At 43.5% G+C, this 17,960-nt stretch overlaps 1 protein-coding gene across 3 annotated transcripts in view; it reads right to left on the bottom strand.

Moving 5' to 3' along the window:
* Positions 1-17,960, bottom strand: part of DCLK1 (doublecortin like kinase 1) — a 352,916-nt gene that overhangs the window by 295,045 nt on the left and 39,911 nt on the right. For all 3 annotated transcript variants that reach the window (XM_040426114.1, XM_040426117.1, XM_040426116.1), the window contains exons 2-3: positions 15,884-16,269; positions 5,521-5,867 (exon numbers count right to left, since the gene is read on the bottom strand). In XM_040426114.1, the coding sequence (XP_040282048.1) occupies positions 5,521-5,867; positions 15,884-16,259 (723 nt within the window). In that variant the 5' untranslated portion in view covers positions 16,260-16,269. The remainder of the gene's footprint in view (positions 1-5,520; positions 5,868-15,883; positions 16,270-17,960) is intronic.

The following is a 17,960-nucleotide window of genomic DNA, read 5'->3' as shown; positions in this document are numbered from 1 at the left end:
ATAGAATACAGAGGGCTTTTTTATTCTTTTGTGACCGGCCTTGTGTCATTTATCAGGGACTCGTAATCGCATTAAGAGCAGACACTGGGCGGTTTATGCTTTGATCCTCTTTATTATTCTTATTAATCAGCTAATCTCCCACTAAAGCTTAGAAAAGCATTGTATGATGAAGAACCAGCCTCAGTCTAATGAGTTCAGGGTGTGCGGTAAAGCCGTCCACACACAAGAGAACTGTCGGCCGAATGCTCAAAAGGTTGACAGCTCCCCCAATCCTCTTGTGCAAAAACATGACGGGCTCGGCAGAGCATGCACGTGTAGTGAATAGGGAGAGCGAAGAAGGCTGTCACCAGGGTCTCCGGGCAGGGGCTCCTCAAGAACAAAAGGATCAGGCAATTAAATCCAGCTTACCCAATCCTTATCTCCCTCCAGATCTGCTGTCAGGGGAAGTCAGGAAGCTCAGTACACCCTAGATCTGTGATGGCTAACCTCCGGCACTCCAGCTGTGGTAAAACTACGACTCCCAAGATGCACACTTGCCTGGCTGTTTTCAGAACTCAATAGAAATGAATGGAGCATGCTGGGAGTCGTAGTTTCACCACAGCTGAAGTGCCGGAGGTTAGCCATCACTGCCCTAGATGATTGGACAAGTCTGACATCAGCAGATTCAGGTGACGTCGATCAAATGTGTATGTTGTTGAGCTTAACATGTTTCACTAAACACACATTTAGGGGGACATTTATTATTTAAGGTTGTTTTTGTGTCAGTTTTGAGTCTGGCTTTGCTTTGTGTGTCTGCACCAAATTTATCTCCTCTTTGTGCGTTTTTCACGTAACGCAGGCCCCATAGAAATTAATGGGGTTGCGTGAAAATCGCAAGCATCCGCAAGCAAGTGCGGATGCGGTGCGATTTTCACGCACGGTTGCTAGGAGACGATCGGGATGGAGACCCGATCATTATTATTTTCCCTTATAACATGGTTATAAGGGAAAATAATAGCATTCTGAACAGAATGCATAGTAAAATAGGGCTGGAGGGGTTAAAAAAAATAAAAAATAATTTAACTCACCAGGGAACCTGTCACCTGCAAAACGCATATTAAACTGACCACAGTACCTTACAGTATCCCCCAGTGCGTTGCTAATAATGTTTTTTTTTCCTCTTTGTGCTTCTTCATACTTAAAAACGCTGTTTTAATGTCGGTTGGCGCTGTCTCCGAGTCAGGCTTGAAGTCAAGGGGGCAGCGGCCTCCTTGCTTCAAGTAAAGCTAAGCCCGCCCCTTACCCCTCCTCTCTACAATTAGATGGACATGCTGCTGTGATGCCGGGCTCGCAGTACGCTGCCTGTTACAGCGTGACGGCCGGGCGCGCGCGCAATCAAACTGTCCGGAGCATCGGCAGTCAGCAAAATGTAGGCGGGTGAGTGAGGATTGCGCTGTAACAGGCAGCGTACCGAGCATGCGCTAGAAGAGCACGAACCCGGCATCACAGCAGCATGTCCATCTAATTGTAGAGAGGAGGGGTAAGGGGCGGGCTTAGCTTTACTTGAAGCAAGGAGGCCGCTGCCCCCTTGACTTCAAGCCTGACTCGGAGACAGCGCCAACCGACATTAAAACAGCGTTTTTAACAAGTATGAAGAAACACAAAGAGGAAAGAAAAACATTATTAGCAACACACTGGGGGATACTGTAAGGTACTGTGGTCGGTTTAATATGCGTTTTGCAGGTGACAGGTTCCCTTTGATCCACTTGTTCGCGCAGCCGGCATCTCTTCTGTCTTGGTGATGGATCATATGATGGACCATGTGATGAACGCAGTGACGTCATCAAAGGTCCTATTGCTCACAGATGAAGACAGAAGAGATGCCGGCTGCGCAAACAAGTGGATTAAGGTGAGTTAAATTATTATTCTTATTTTTTTTAACCCCTCCAGATAATACAATCTACACTACAACTAACCCAAACCTGAACTTCTGTAAAGAAGTTCGGGTCTGAGTACCACAGTCGGTTTTTTATCACGCGCGTGCAAAACACATTGCACCCGCGCAATAAAAACTGAACATCGGAACGCAATCGCAGTCAAAACTAACTGCAATTGCGTTCCTACTCGCGCGGGTTTGCCGCAATGCACTGGGACGCATCCGGACCTAATCCGGACACGCCCGTGTGAAAAAGGCCTTAGGCATTTTGCACGAACACCCACCATGGGGCAGCCACAGCGGATCGCGGACCCATTCACTTTGATGGGTCCGCCATCCGGCCGTTCCACAAAAAGATAGGACATGTTCTATCTTTTTGCGGAACAGAAGTATGGGATGAAACCCCACGGAAGCACTCCGTAGTTCTTCCGTAGGGTTCCGTTCCGCACCATTCCGCATCTCCGGATTTGCGGACCCATTGAAGTGAATGGGTCCGCATCCGTGATGCAGAATGCACACGGAACGGTGCCCGTGTATTGCGGATCCACAAATGCGGTCCGCAATACGGCCACAGAGCGCACACGTTTGTGTGCAATAGGCCTAAAAGTAGACCAGGGAGTTGCGACTTTTTCTAAAGTTACACATAGTAAAATGAGCCATAATCCAGGTCTAATCTCGCTTTTCGTGACCACTGTGAAAAGTGGCGAGGAACACCAAATATCGCAGAAAACAGCACAACCGCCGTGACTTGCAACTTTTTTAAGCCACAAAACTGACGTATCTGATTTGATATATGTTCCCCTTAGAATCTTTATATGGCTAGTTAGACTTTTGGTTTCACGTCCTAGTTGGTATGTACAGTGTCCAATCATAGGTTCTATGTAACGTCAAGACGTTCTGTTGATGGACTGTCAGCAGTCCAGGTATGGGATCGGCTATGATATTCACAGAACTCTTCAGTGGACAAAAGGCACATTTTCCAATAATACAAAAAATCATGTTGCTCCAATATAAGCAGCACAAGGAAGAATACTTGATATCAGTTTTATTTCTTTGTGTGATAGCATACCCAAGTCTATCACTGGTGTATAGTGTATGGCAGGGTTGTCTTTTATAGCCATGAAAGCTGTCTGAAACCAAAGGATAGTTAAAGGGGTTGTCCAAGTTGATTTTTTCAAAGGCAGTAAAATCATAACATTAAGGAAAAAAAATGTATAGAAACACAGAATGTGTCGGCAGATAAGAACCATTTGGCCCATCCAGTCTGCCCAATATACTGAATACTATGGATAGCCCCTGGCCCTATCTTATATGAAGGATGGCCTTATGCCTATCCCATGCATGCTTAAACGCCTTCACTGTATTTGCAGCTACCACTTCTGCAGGAAGGCTATTCCATGCATCCACTACTCTCTCAGTAAAGTAATACTTCCTGATATTACTTTTAAACCTTTGCCCCTCTAAAAATATCGTAATTGCTCCTCAGGACCCAAATCTCGACTTCTGATGAACCACCCGATCCTTAGCGTATCTTCTATCAGGATAGTTTTCCTTTCTTATTTAGTCTTTGTCTCTCTTCTACGCTGTGCTCGTTATATTGTACTCTGTGAATACGTGATCACTGAATAATTACTGATGGAGCAGCTCACTCTCCACAAGGATCATCAAATATATATGTCGTATGCTAATGCACAAGATGTGGCTGCAGCCATCAATGAAAAGTCTAGAACCCAACCATTTCCTTGACAACCATCTGCAGTCATTTGACACTTTTACATGAACGTCATAATGGTTCTTGTCAGCTCCACAATTTCCCATCTACAAATGAATCGGTATTTGGTTTTTAGTGCCTTAGTGCAACCACCAAATGCATCTTAAAAGCACGAGGTCAAGATATACATTCCAGGTATATAAGTGAAGAAAAGTACTGTTTATCAAGATGAAAATCTCTGAACAACAAGAAGTTAACTACTGCTTTTTGTTGTGCACCAACCTGAGTAACGGAACAAGTCTAGACCACTGATCTGTGGTAATAAATGGGCACAATGGGTCTAACCACTGGGGCCCCAAAACAAAATAGAATGGAGACCCTCCCCAAAATCACAGCCATCGGCAGACAATGGTTTCAGAAAACGATAACCATTGAAGTCTTTACTATCTCTTTCCTGGCCCAAGTGAAGGCCCTCACACATTTCAGTATGGTCAGTGAACCCGACAATCTAAGGTATATAGGAAGGTGCCATCTCTTCCCCGACAAAGAGGAGAGAAGGATTGAGTGCATTGACTTAACGTCCGATCCTTTTGCTTCTCCTGGGAGATAAACTGCCGCCAGAGGTGTCCGGCAGTGGTTTCCTCCCCTCCCACATTTAAAACACATACACACTCACCCAGAATATGTATGGATCAAGTCAACAGAGATAGCCACTGTTGTCTGACAGCTACAGGAGGTATACGGGCACCTGAACTTTAAGATGCCTTTACACGAGGCGATGATCGGTACGATTGAGCGACGAACTAGTCACGTGTAGTGAACGTTTCAACAATGACCCTTTAGACGCGCCGATTATCGTTCACAAAATCGTAATTTCTATCACATATTCCATCGTTTGTAAAGCAGACAGTTGCATTGAGGGTAAATGCACACGTTCAGGATTTATATGCGGACAATCTGCATCTGAAATCCGTGCGGTCAATCGGCATCAATTGGTGCGGATTTGCATGCGAATTTGATGTGGATTTTGCGTATGCGGATTTTACTCTCCCTATTGAAGTGAATGGAGAAAATCTGGTCAGGAAAAATAAAACAAATTGACATGCTGCGGATTTTAAAATCCACACTGTAGGTCAAAATCCGCATGGAGAAGATCTGCATCGTGTGCATGAGAATTTAAAATTCTCATAGAATACAATGTACATGACCTACGGTGCGGATTTTCTGCACGCAAATCCGCATGGAAAATCCGCACACAATCCTGATCGTGTGCATTTACCCCTAGTCTAACCCTACGTATCTGCTACAAAGTCAATTTATTTCTCTCCACCTTCATCATCCATATTTATAGCACCTTTGGCAGTGGTGGTTCTAGACCCCATGGTACCTGACACGTCTGATACCCAGGTAGTGACTCTCTCACTAGTTAGTATTAAGGTGACCACCTTAGATAGTGGTCAGCCATATGCTCGTTTGGAGGACAGAATAACATGGTTCATTAATGAAGGAAGTTTCCAGATTAGAGACTCTCATCATCCTTATAGCAAGGGGAACTATTCATTTGTTCCAATAACAGTAACTGGCATAACAAGGAATAAATCTAGAGCCAGAAGTCATGGTGACCACACTAGTCAATGGCTTGCTTAAACTTAGGCTACTTTCCCATTGGCAACACAGTTTTCCAGCAGGCTGTTCTGGCAGATTTCGCTGGACCTGGCATTGCTGGATGTTACTGGAATGCCCACCTGCCCCATTGACTATAATGGTGTCCAGCAGATATCTGCCCACAACCCGGCAAATATTAACGACATTCCATGCCAGAACAGCCTGCCGAAGAGATGTGCCGCCGATGTGAAAGAAGTAGTACTAACAGACTTTCAGTTTCATGGGATACCTGTTTTCCATCCAGTGTGTAGAGACGCTTCACCACCCCAGAATCCAGTTTTATGGCGTCAGTTATATCAGTGAGCACTTGGTCAAATGAATGGGCTGTTTTCTTGTTCAGGAGAATGCGGACGGCTTTACGTGGTTTCACGCCGCTCCTGATGATTGTGACGAGCTTTGGCCTTATGAAATCTTTGCCCTCTCTTCCATCTGAGGTGCTAGGCTTTGGAGTGGCCAGAGGTTGCACTGAACGGGGGCTAGCAGTTGTCTTCACATTCACAGACCAGTTAGGGTTTACATTCTTTGTGTACTCCAGTTTTTTAAATGGCTCAATAGATCCACAAACATAACTTTCACCTGAAAGAAAAATCTCTGTTACTTCAAGGCTGCACTGACAAATTATACAGTATATACAGACAGTTGCAAGAACTAAGTGAATCCCCTTGGAATATTCTGTATTTCTGCATTGATTACTAATAAAATGTGGTCTGATTGTTCCCGAATTCACGATTATAGACAAATTCAGTCTACAGATGGTTGTACCCTTCATGTATGTATCCACAATGCAGGGAGAAACACTACTTGATCCCTTGAATTTAATAACCTGTAGATCCCCCTTTAGCAGCAATCACCTCCACCAAATACTTTCTGCAGTTGCACAAGGTTGAGGAGGAATTTTTTTTGTACCATTCCTCCCTGCAAATATGTTTCAGTTCATCCATATTTATTTTATACATTTATATAGCACTACTATATTCCGCAGCGCTTTACAGACATTAGCATCACTATGTCCCCAATGGGGCTCACAATCTAAGGTCCCTATCAGGATGTCTTTGGAGTGTGAGAGGAAACCGGAGAAAACCCATGCATCTGCGTGGAGTACATACAAACTCCACGCAGATGTTGTCCTTGGTCAGATTCAAACCTAGGACCCCAGCGCTGCAAGGCACCAGTGCTAACCACTGAGCCACCGTGCTGCCGTTCTGGGATTCCTTGCATGCATTGCCATCTTCAAGTCATACTACAGTACCTTGACAGGGTTAAGGTCAAAACTCAAATCTCCTTCATTTTCAACCATTCTTCAGTCCATTTACTTGTGTTCTTTGTTCATTTCGCAAAGTTTCACTTACTTTTTTCTCATCACTATATACTTGGCTGGTATATAGCTGTTTATACTTTATACATACATATATATATACAGTACAGACCAAAAGTTTGGACACACCTTCTCATTCAAAGAGTTTTCTTTATTTTCATGACTATGAAAATTGTAGATTCACACTGAAGGCATCAAAACTATGAATTAACACATATGGAATTATATACATAACAAACAAGTGTGAAACAACTGAAAATATGTCATATTCTAGGTTCTTCAAAGTAGCCACCTTTTGCTTTGATTACTGCTTTGCACACTCTTGGCATTCTCTTGATGAGCTTAAAGAGGTAGTCCCCTGAAATGGTTTTCACTTCACAGGTGTGCCCTGTCAGGTTTAATAAGTGGGATTTCTTGCCTTATAAATGGGGTTGGGACCATCAGTTACATTGAGGAGAAGTCAGGTGGATACACAGCTGATAGTCCTACTGAATAGACTGTTCGAATTTGTATTATGGCAAGAAAAAAGCAGCTAAGTAAAGAAAAACGAGTGGCCATCATTACTTTAAGAAATTAAGGTCAGTCAGTCAGCCGAAAAATTGGGAAAACTTTGAAAGTAAGGGCAATTTGACCATGAAGGAGAGTGATGGGGTGCTGCGCCAGATGACCTGGCCTTCACAGTCACCGGATCTGAACCCAATCGAGATGGTTTGGGGTGAGCTGGACCGCAGAGTGAAGGCAAAAGGGCCAACAAGTGCTAAGCATCTCTGGGAACTCCTTCAAGACTGTTGGAAGACCATTTCAGGGGACTACCTCTTGAAGCTCATCAAGAGAATGCCAAGAGTGTGCAAAGCAGTATTCAAAGCAAAAGGTGGCTACTTTGAAGAACCTAGAATATGACATATTTTCAGTTGTTTCACACTTGTCTGTTATGTATATAATTCCACATGTGTTAATTCATAGTTTTGATGCCTTCATAGTCATGAAAATAAAGAAAACTCTTTGAATGAGAAGGTGTGTCCAAACTTTTGGTCTGTACTGTATATATATATATATATATATATATATATATATCATGCAATTGCCAAAGACTGGAGACTGAATGCATGGGTGCAATAGTAGATTCTACATTTTGGTGTCCCTATATGTAGTTCTCCAATAAAACATTTGATTTTCCATCATTAGAAGAGTTTTCATTTTCCCGCATCACGCTTGTCCATTGCTGCAACAGGTATTGTAGCTCAGCCCCAGTCACAAGGGTGGCACAAACCATTTCATTCCTGACTTTAAAAGGTTTTCCAAGACTTTTGAACTGATGATCAATCCTCTGGAAATGTCATCAGTATCTGATCAGCGAGGTCCGACACCCTGAGAAGGAACAAACACTTGCAGTAGTGACGGGGCCTTCTTGCAGCTTTCCCTGGGCCATGTGATATCCCATTCATCGGTCACTTGGCCTAGGCACAGCTCAGCCACATTAAAGTGAATTGGGGTGAGCTGCTATACCAAGCACAGACGCTATATAATGTCCGGCACTTTGCTTAGTGAGCAAGGAGAAGGCCACAGCGCTACTGCCACCACTAGTGCCTTCTCAATCAGCTGATCAGCGGGGGTTCCCAATTGTTGGACCCCCACCGATCAGATATAGGTGACCTATCAAAAATCTCAGAAAACCCCTTTAATAAGGCAGGACTGTGACAATCCACAATCCAATTCATGAAACAAGAGGGTGCTAGGCAGCATTATGGTATACAGACTACATGGTACACAACATTGCTTTATACATAGTATAGGACACAAATGATTCTCTTACACAGGCGGATCTTCTGTCCATAATGAGAACGATCGATGATAGGCAAGACGATCGGTCCTCGTCATTACTTTCCTTTTAACTTTACGACGGTGGGGGGTGGGGGTAATGAACGAGCAATTATTAATGCGATCATTTGTGCCCTCTCCCCTCATACACCGTACATTACGTCAGTAGCCCAGGGAGATGTGCTGCATAAAAAACTGCGATCATCCAACGAGCATTCGCTCTTCTGCAATGATGAGGATGAGAGCACGTCTGGCCAGTCATCGGCCCGTGTAAAAGGGCACTTACATTCTGGAAGCAGAATCCTTTTTTTATTTGCCTTGTAATTCGTTATTTTACAATACTGTGAACAGAGACGTACCCTCGTTAAAGAAAATTTACGATCAGTTGCAGACAGATTTATTGAAGACAACGTTAACCACCATTTCTCTTCCTGCCCTACACAGCTGTGCCTAGTGTATCCAGCATGGAGATGGCTCTTTGCAGAAGAAGATTGGCATCAATTATTCCACAACAGGCAGATTTACATCCACCTGGTATAATAGAAATGTAATTCTAGAGCAGGGATCAGCAACCTTCGGCACTCCAGCTACTGTAAAACTACAACTCCCAGCATGCACACTTACTCGGCAGTTCTTGCAAATCCCATAGACGTGAAAAGAGGATTCTGGGAGTTGTAGTTTGAGAACAGCTGGAGTGTCGGAGGTTGCTGCTGATCCCTGGTCTAGAGCGACACATAACAAAAAACAACCACAAAAGCTTGAAAAGATTTTGCAAAGTGTTGACAGTGATAAGTGCCATCTAAGCTAATATCTAGCAAAGGAGAATATGGGTTCAGCTCTATGGAGAAATATACTTGTTGTAGTTAAGAAAAAAAGATGCATACACATTCTGGTTTCTGTTAACCTAAAATATGTCCTATTAGCATAGGTAAACAACTTAAAGGGGTTGTCTGACTTCAGCAAATGGTATTTATTATGTAGAGGAAGTTAATACAAGTCATGTACTAATGTATTGTGATTGTCCATGTTGCTTCCTTTGCTGGCTGGATTAAATTTCCCATCACATTATACACTGCTCGTTTCCATGGTTATGACCAACCTGCAATCCATCAGTGATGGTCGTGCTTGCACACTATAGGAAAAAGCACCAGCCTATGTGCGGTTCCATAGTCCCGGCCACCAGAGAGGCCGGCGCTTTTTCCTATAGTGTGCAAGCACAGCCACCACTGATGGATTGCAGGGTGGTCGTAACCATGGAAACGAGCAGTGTATAATGAGCGGAATAAATGCATCCATCCAGGAAAGGAGGCAATATGGCTAATAACAATACATTAATAAGTGGCTTGTATTAAGTTAATCTACATAATAAATGCCATTTGCTGAAGTGAGACGACTCCTTTAAGTTTAACATCTGGATTCTGTTTCTAAATATGTATATCCTACAATGTTATTCAAGAAAAAAAAAATTTACAATGTCAAAAGCAATCATACTGAAATGCATCGGCATACATTGGCATTCATTTTGGCATACCCTTGAGTATATTTTTCTTAGGAAATAAAAATAGATACCTCATCTGCCTTCTGTAAGACTATGAAATGTGGTTGTCCAAACCAGAATAAAAAATAATAAGAATTATACCCCTCCCAAACTAGCCTATGGTTGCCATGTTCACTTCTTCCTGCAGAATGCATGAGAGAGAAAGGGAGACTCCACATTTTTGAGGACCTTTCACCAGAATAAAGTATGTAAACTGACTATACAGACGTGGGCTCCGTTCTCCGGTTATAGCCTCCGGTATCTTCATAGTTAGGCTCCACCCAGGGGAACCTTCCGGCGTCTCCTTCTCCCAGGCTGTAGCGCTGGCCAATCGCAGCGCTCAGCTCATAGCCTGAGAGGCTTTTTTTTTCTCTCTCAGGCTATGAGCTGAGCGCTGCGATTGGCCAGCGCTACAGCATAGGAGAAGGAGACCGCGGCAGGTTCCCCTGGGTGGAGCCTAACTATGAAGATACCGGAGGCTATAACCGGAGAACGGAGCGGCGCCCAGGTATAACAGTAAGTGCAGGGGGATCCCTGGGCGCCGCTCTACACGTCTGTATAGTTAGTTTACATACTTTATTCTGGTGAAAGGTCCTCTAAGCCGTTGAGCTGACCGCAGTGCTGGACCTTGTGTAATGTGTGGGGAGATCCCTCACAACAGCCTTGAGACCATTACTGTGTTACCGCTGATGTATGTTCCAACAACGTGTGCTTTGTTATCATGTTTCCTCCTCCATTTATAGTTATATTATTGTGCCAGTTGTTACTGTTCTTTGTTAGTATTGCGCTTCTCTACTTGGGTCTTTTGTCTCCGCTTCAAAAATCTTCCTCTGAGCGGAAACCTAACTGACCCCATTATAGTCTATAAGGGGCCGGAGGCTCCGTTCGGCTCAGTTACGGTATGTGCTGAATCCGTCCTTTCCGTTCTTCTGCTACTATAACCGGGCAGAAGAAAGGAAAGGCTGAACGCTGATGTGAACTCAGCCTAGAGAGAAGCTGTGGAGATGATTGGCACTATACCCGTGTAGCAGGTAGCACCATTGATATGAGTTTAGTGCGCCTACAGTAGACACTACCATTACAAGTTTGGATGCATTGGCCATTGTAAGTGGACTGCTTGTAACATCCTAAGCAGGGTTGCCAACTGTCCAGAAATTTCTAGACAGTCCGTAAAAATAGGTGACATTTTTGCTGTGTCCGTGAAAAAAATAGATGTGTCCGTAATTTTTCTTTTGAGGTTGATGGCACTTGTCTACATTATTGTGGTGGTAATTATCATCATTTTACAGCTCACAGTAAATGCTGGTAATGAGTTCCTATCAGTATATGGAGCCATAGATATGTATTACTTCAGATCTTTATCATTCATTCTGGTTTTCCTATTTGTCAGTAAAAAAAATTGGCAGTCCGCAATTTTAGGATAAGTTGTGCAGAAAAAAGAAAAATTCTGGTTGGCAACCCTGATCCTAAGTACTGTGCCTTTCACTGAGGAAACTCTTGGCTGGTATGGCTGTGTAAATATGGCGGTGACCAACAGCCAGGCTCCTGTTGATGAAAAAGACGTGTCTGTGCTGAACTGTGAAAAACCTTTTGACATGTCATAGTGACATATCAAAGGTTGTTATTGTTGGGGTGTGTGTGTTGAGACCCCCACCGATCACTAGAATGAGGAGAGGCAAGCGCTCAAAGAGTGCAGTCTCCTCGCTGTAGAAGTTGGGCTCAAAAGAAAGTCTATGGACCTTTCTTGGTTCTATCCACTACAACAGGGATCAGCAACCTGCAGAACTCCAGCTGTGGTGAAACTACGACTCCCAGCATGCACAATTGCTTGGCTGTCCTCAGAACTCCCAAAGAAGTGACTGGAGCATGCTGGGAGTTGTAGTTCCATAACAGCTGCAGTGCCGGAGGTTGCACTACAGGAAGCAGAGAGAGAGAGCAATATGTGAGCATTTCTCACTCCACGTTCTAGCCAACGATGGGGACCTCAGATCCCCACTGATAAAAACCTTTGGTTGTCTCACCTCACACACTGGTAACACATCACCAGGATATGTCACCTCTAGAACCTGCACCTATCTCTAGAACTGGGCACCGAACGTGAACGAGAGTGCGGCATGCCCTCCATTCACTTCTATCAGAGTTCCAAAAATAGCCAAGCAAGAACGCTCAGAGATTTTCGTACGTCCCATAGAAATTAGTGTAGGGTGCACCGCGCAAGCACAGCCACCACTCAATTCACGTCTATGGGACTGCTGGAAGTAGCTCAGCCAGTGCTCATCTATTTTCAGAACTCCTGCAGAAATGAATGGAGGGAGGACGCACATGTGCGGTGCAGTCTCATTCACTTTGGGGACTGTTCTAGAGATACACGTAAGTGTGGTTCCCAGAGGTAGGACCCACCGGATAGATCATCAATATCTGATTGACGATAGGATAGGTCATCAATATCAGGAGCCTGGAGAACTCCTTTGAAGGGTTTATTAAACAGAAATCCCATTTAAAATGATGTTTTTTAATCATATATCAGCAACCTACAGTATATGTCAATAATCTTTTTGCTGTACACTCTATGTATTCTACTAACTGCCTGGCTCTTTAACCTCCTATTTGTTTGGACTTTTAGCATGGCAAACAGCCTCGCTTACATCACTTAATCAGTCAGACCATTCACTCCAACGAGATGGGCCCACCTGTAGGGACTCAATTTGAGTATCACACATTACACTCATCAGTGCACCACTCTTCTGTGGGCTCTTCTACTAGGCCGATATAGAAAACGATAGAGCTGTCAATCATCCCAACTCTACACCTACTATTATCATGAGGATTACCATTTAGATAACATCTTCTCATCAGACCAGTGGTAAACTGACAATAAATTACCTATCTACAATATATAAAAGTTCTTATCATTTGTGCTGACAGAAGGACAATATATTGTATAGATTTTTGAATGGCACAGTACTGCCAAAATGAAAAAGAAAAACAGCCAAAAATTTGAAAATGTTTTTGTGTGTTCTATAAATATTGCGTATACACAAAATTCCCCTTTTTGATGGAAGTGTCCCTTTAACTATATGGTAAAAAAGGGAGAAAGACCATATTATACTCTAGGATCCCTACCTATTGACAGCCATACTACAGTCGCAGACTGTGAACAGTTCTTTTTATTGAAGTCTATGGTAATTACAGTCAATCGACCTGTTCTCCAAGTAGGGTGGGATCCATATCTATTAGACATTTGTTATATAACCTGTGGATATGCCACGCATGTCTGAGATGGAACAATCCCTCTAAACCTTCTCGTATTCTAACGAACGTCTATATTCCGTTTCATATTACATAAGTAGAAACAATCTTCCCATGCTTCACATCATCTCCACCGCCGTGCACAGAAGCACAATCATTTTCCAGTTATTTAAACACAAAATACGGCTGCAAGCTAATTTGGTCTAATTTAGTAAAATAATGCAGACGAGATCTGGAGGATTTCTAGTTTACTGCACATTCTCAGCATCTGGTACAATCACTTTTACCGGCTCATGGTTCAGGTCAAGGACATGAAGGTCAAGGACTGCAGAGCCAATTGAACATAACCTACAATGTAAACTCCAGACTGGTCATCAATAGTAAAAGCCCGGACAACCCCTTTAAGTATATTACTGTAGACAGAATGAGGAAAATCTGATTCATTATATTTAATGAAAATTACATACAAATTAGTGATAACAGATGATCTGAACCTATTTATGATAGCAGTGCTCATTTATGTCTAATGGATGTCATGAAGGCACATGAAAACTAGGTGAGATCCAGTAGTTAAAAGGGTTTTCCAAGATTTTGACACCCGGGACCCATGCCGATCAGCTGTTTGGTGCTCCTGTTTTCTTGCAGCTTACCAAGCACAGCACCGTACGTTGTATAGCGGCTGTTCTTGGTATTGCAGCTCATCCGCATTCACTTAAAAAGGACTGAGCTTCTCCTAGGCCACATGTTCGATGAATGTTTTGTCACTGGCCTAGGAAAAGCTGAGAGAAGGCTGCAGATCTCACAGGAGCACCACTGCCTTCTCAAACAGCTGATCGGCGGGGGTTCAAGTGAACAGAGCTTAGCCCCGCCCAGGCCAGTCAATACTAGTCGTGACGTCACTGGGCCAGCGGTAAACAGTGAGAAGGCCGCGACGCTGCTATAGCGCCGCTGCCTTCTCAAACAGCTGATCGGCGGGGGTCCCGGGTGTCGGACCCCCGCCGATCAGAATCTGATGATCTATCCAGAGGATAGATCATCAGTTTAAACAAAGTGCAGAACCCCTTTAAACAGTATTTAATTTACAACTGAAGAATGCTGGATAAGGGGGCGACTAGCCATGGGTATAGCTATAGGAGGTGCAGAAGTAGTAGTTGAATCTAGGCCCTGGTACCTAAGACAGTCCAAAGGCCCCTCTATCAGGAGACACCAGTATTATATATTATAAATGGCCGATGGCAGACGAGGGACTTGGCTACAAATTTTGCATTGGTGCTCAGGGGCTGCAAGTTACGCCCCTGCAAATGGTCTGAACTATGTAACGTTAAAGAATGTAAGGCCAGCATTGTACAGGTAAGTGAAAACATATGTGACACTAGCAAAAATTTCATGATGGAGCAAAACAAAAAAAGTCATTGTATACAGCACAATAATGTCATTACTAATACTAAAACTCTGTAAGTTTGGCAGATGAAGAAGAAGTGGGTTTGTCAAACAGCATGGCCCATTGTGTTATCAAAGAACGCAAAGGCTGCATTATCCTTATTCAGAGAATTATTATCATGCAGGATCAAAGGGTTAAATGACTAATTGAGCTCTGCTACATTGGTAATTGCCACAAAAAATAAAAATGGTTGAATAAAAATCCCGCTAGTAGACTCATAGCTCATATCGGCTTCTAGAACAAAAGATGTCTGTTCTAAGGTAATAGATGTGACTGAGTAATCTGCATAGAACCGTGGGCCTAGACTGATTAATGGTACCCGTGGCTAGCCGCTGTAGGCCGCTGCGCTACGTAAGTGCGATGTCCATTATTAGCGCGCCTCCTATTAACCCTCTGAAGTGCATGTCATCAGTGGTCAGGTTTGCTGTACATATGAATTTTAATCCCCCCCTCATGACCCCCATCCCCTCATTCTATGAAATCCAATCTAGACCACCAGTAATCTCCTATGGTTTGCGGGTGTCTTGAGGCTTTAATATATTTGATAAAATGCAGCTGTGAGAAAAAAGTCCAATTGAAAAAAAGAAAAAGCCTCCCAGAGACCGGCTGATTGGGTAAGTGAAATGCCAGGAAATGCCACTCATTTACATCATTGTATGACTACATTATACATGGTAGGTTTGAGCCCACCGGAGTGGCTCTCTGCTATGGCTCATAGAGAGGCGTTCTGATTTGTGCTGCCCCTAAGGCCTCATTGGACCCATTTGGATCCAAATAGAATAGGCCAATCAACTTAGCTGAAACGCATCTGAATTGAAATTGAGGAAATTCACTTATCACTAATACCGATGCATACCATCCCAACAGAGGCCACGAGAGCACTCTTTTGTCCTCCAGTGGGTGAATCTAGGCCTATGGATAGATTTGAGGTATGTGCTGGGAACCTCTACTGCAACATGCTGCAAACAAACCCTGCAAACGAAGTGTGAATGTAGCCGAAGACTTCTTTTTATGCTGAACATGAACCTTATGTCTACCTTCCAAGAGTTGAGTTCCCATTTGCAGACACCACCTGACTTGTCCAGGAACACCTACAAACACTCCCAGAAACTCTGTGTAAGCCACAGCCCTTCCGAGATCCCTTTCATGGACTAATCCCACCAAACACGGGGCTGTTAAGAGATATGAATATGTGATGGATATTAAGCACACAAAAGGAAGAGCATACCAACCTTCAGTCAGCTGATCCATGGAAATGATCTTCCTGATTCCGTCCACTGTGTAGATAGTTCTCACTCCTTGGGGTAGATTCACATTATCAGAAAGAGTTCTGGTCAAATCAGCCAGTAGAGCCTCAAAAGATCGGTATCGATCAGGGGAGATGGCATAGACAATCCCTTTAAAATATCGGTCACCGTTGCGATAGAATCTGACTTTCTTGGCCTTCTTCTCTGAACTCAGGGTCTGCAGAGTACGGGTTCGGTAAAAGCTGCAGTGGGCACTATGGGTTGGACTTGGTAGTCCATTGGCTCGAGAACTTCTGCTGTACCTTTGCGCTTTATCGCGCTCATCGAAATGTTCAAGCTCCATGTCTCTCCCCAAGGACATTGTAGAGAGTCTACAAAGGAAAAAAATGATGTTATTTACCGTAGGACTCGAAGCTCCTCTGCACATGAATAGTGGTGATTGTCATATAATTGTTCGAAAACACATTACGTGGGCTGCAAGAAAAAAACGTCTCTCTCATTAACACTGCTACTATTTTAGTAGCATTGTATCGCTAAGCCGGCTTTTGTTACATTGATATATATTTGTTAGAGGACCATTAAGTGCTCGGTTTCCCATTTAGAAATAATGGAACTGAACATGAGCGCCTACTTCTTCAGTGGTTATTAAAATGGAGACAAACACTATAAAAGCAACAACAAATAAATCAACCATTATTCCTCCATACAATGCCTGGCATCTCAGCAAATAACTGTGGGTCTATTAGAACAACAGGCGGCTAACAAGGGGTTGTCCAACTTATAAGAAAACCTCCCCGATTCCCCTAAATGTGATAAAATAATAAAAGAAGATATACCCACCACTTACTCCCCTGCCGTTTCCAGCACGGCAGCTCCAGTTCGCAATGTCTATGTTTACAAGCTGTGGCAGTGATGTAGGGGACGTGACCTCTACAGCCAGTTCCTAGGGCCACTACAAGCATGCATTAACCCCCCCAGATGTGAGCTCGGTATCACACAGCGCATCAATTCTGACCTGATAGTTCCTTTTAGCTGAACTTTTCCAACCAATTCAACCTCACAAAGTGGTTTAGCAGGAAAGGGACATGACTTTATCAGGTAATTGTCGGGGGGTGAACCCTTCCCCCCGTTCTTGGCAGGTTCAGCCAACAAAAGACTAACGTGTATGGCCAGTTTTAGGCTGTCTAGTCTACATTCATATTGTCTATATTTTATAGAGAATTAGTAAATCTGCCCCAATATCTCCTCCCCATGGTCTTGGAAGTGGCCAAGGCATGACAAAGATTACAAAGATTTAACTTTGCGAAATGAATAGGCTTGGAGCTTTGTATGCCGTTACTCTATGTACATCTCAGGTGTCCATACGTGCTCTTCAAAGCCGCCAATGTTTGATAAAGGAGTCATGACCATACGGTATATGCTACTTTCACACATGTGCTAAGGTATCCGTCAGTTTGTTCTGGCACAGGTACAGCCTCCCAGAGTTCATTGTCTGGCATAGTAGCATGGTACTGATGCACCACCAGATCCCATTGAGTATAATGGGACCCGGCGGGGATCCAGCTGGTTACTGTCATGAGTGCCAGGATCCGGCTAGACAAAAACTGTGCTATTATAGTCAAGGGGGTCTGGCGGTGTACAGGTCCTATGCGACTATGCCAGATACGATTAACTCTGGCATGCTGTTCCTCTGCCGGAAGAGCTTGCTTAATACCATAACGCATATGTGAAACTAGCCTTACCTATATCTGGGTACAAAATATGGTGTAGGGCTAGCTGACATTGTCTTTGAACTGCACTGCAAGAACTCACCGAATTATCTGCGGCCAAGCTGTGATATCTGACAAATTCAGCACTGATATAAACTGATCCCTGTAACATCAATATACTTACAGTATAATATGAAAATATTCCAACTACTTCAATATATTTTTTTTATAAACTATTTTTATTGAGTTTACAATTTTTAGAAAATGCTTACATACAACAAAAGGGAAAAGGAAAGACAAAGAACATTTTGTCATCATCCATGCCTGTTCTGGCAAGTGTAAGACATGCTAAT

This window comes from Bufo bufo, chromosome 3 (assembly GCF_905171765.1).
Source record: "Bufo bufo chromosome 3, aBufBuf1.1, whole genome shotgun sequence".
Taxonomy (NCBI): domain Eukaryota; kingdom Metazoa; phylum Chordata; class Amphibia; order Anura; family Bufonidae; genus Bufo; species Bufo bufo.
The sequence above is the reverse complement of the archived record's forward strand: the minus strand, read 5'-3'. Positions and strand labels throughout refer to the sequence as shown.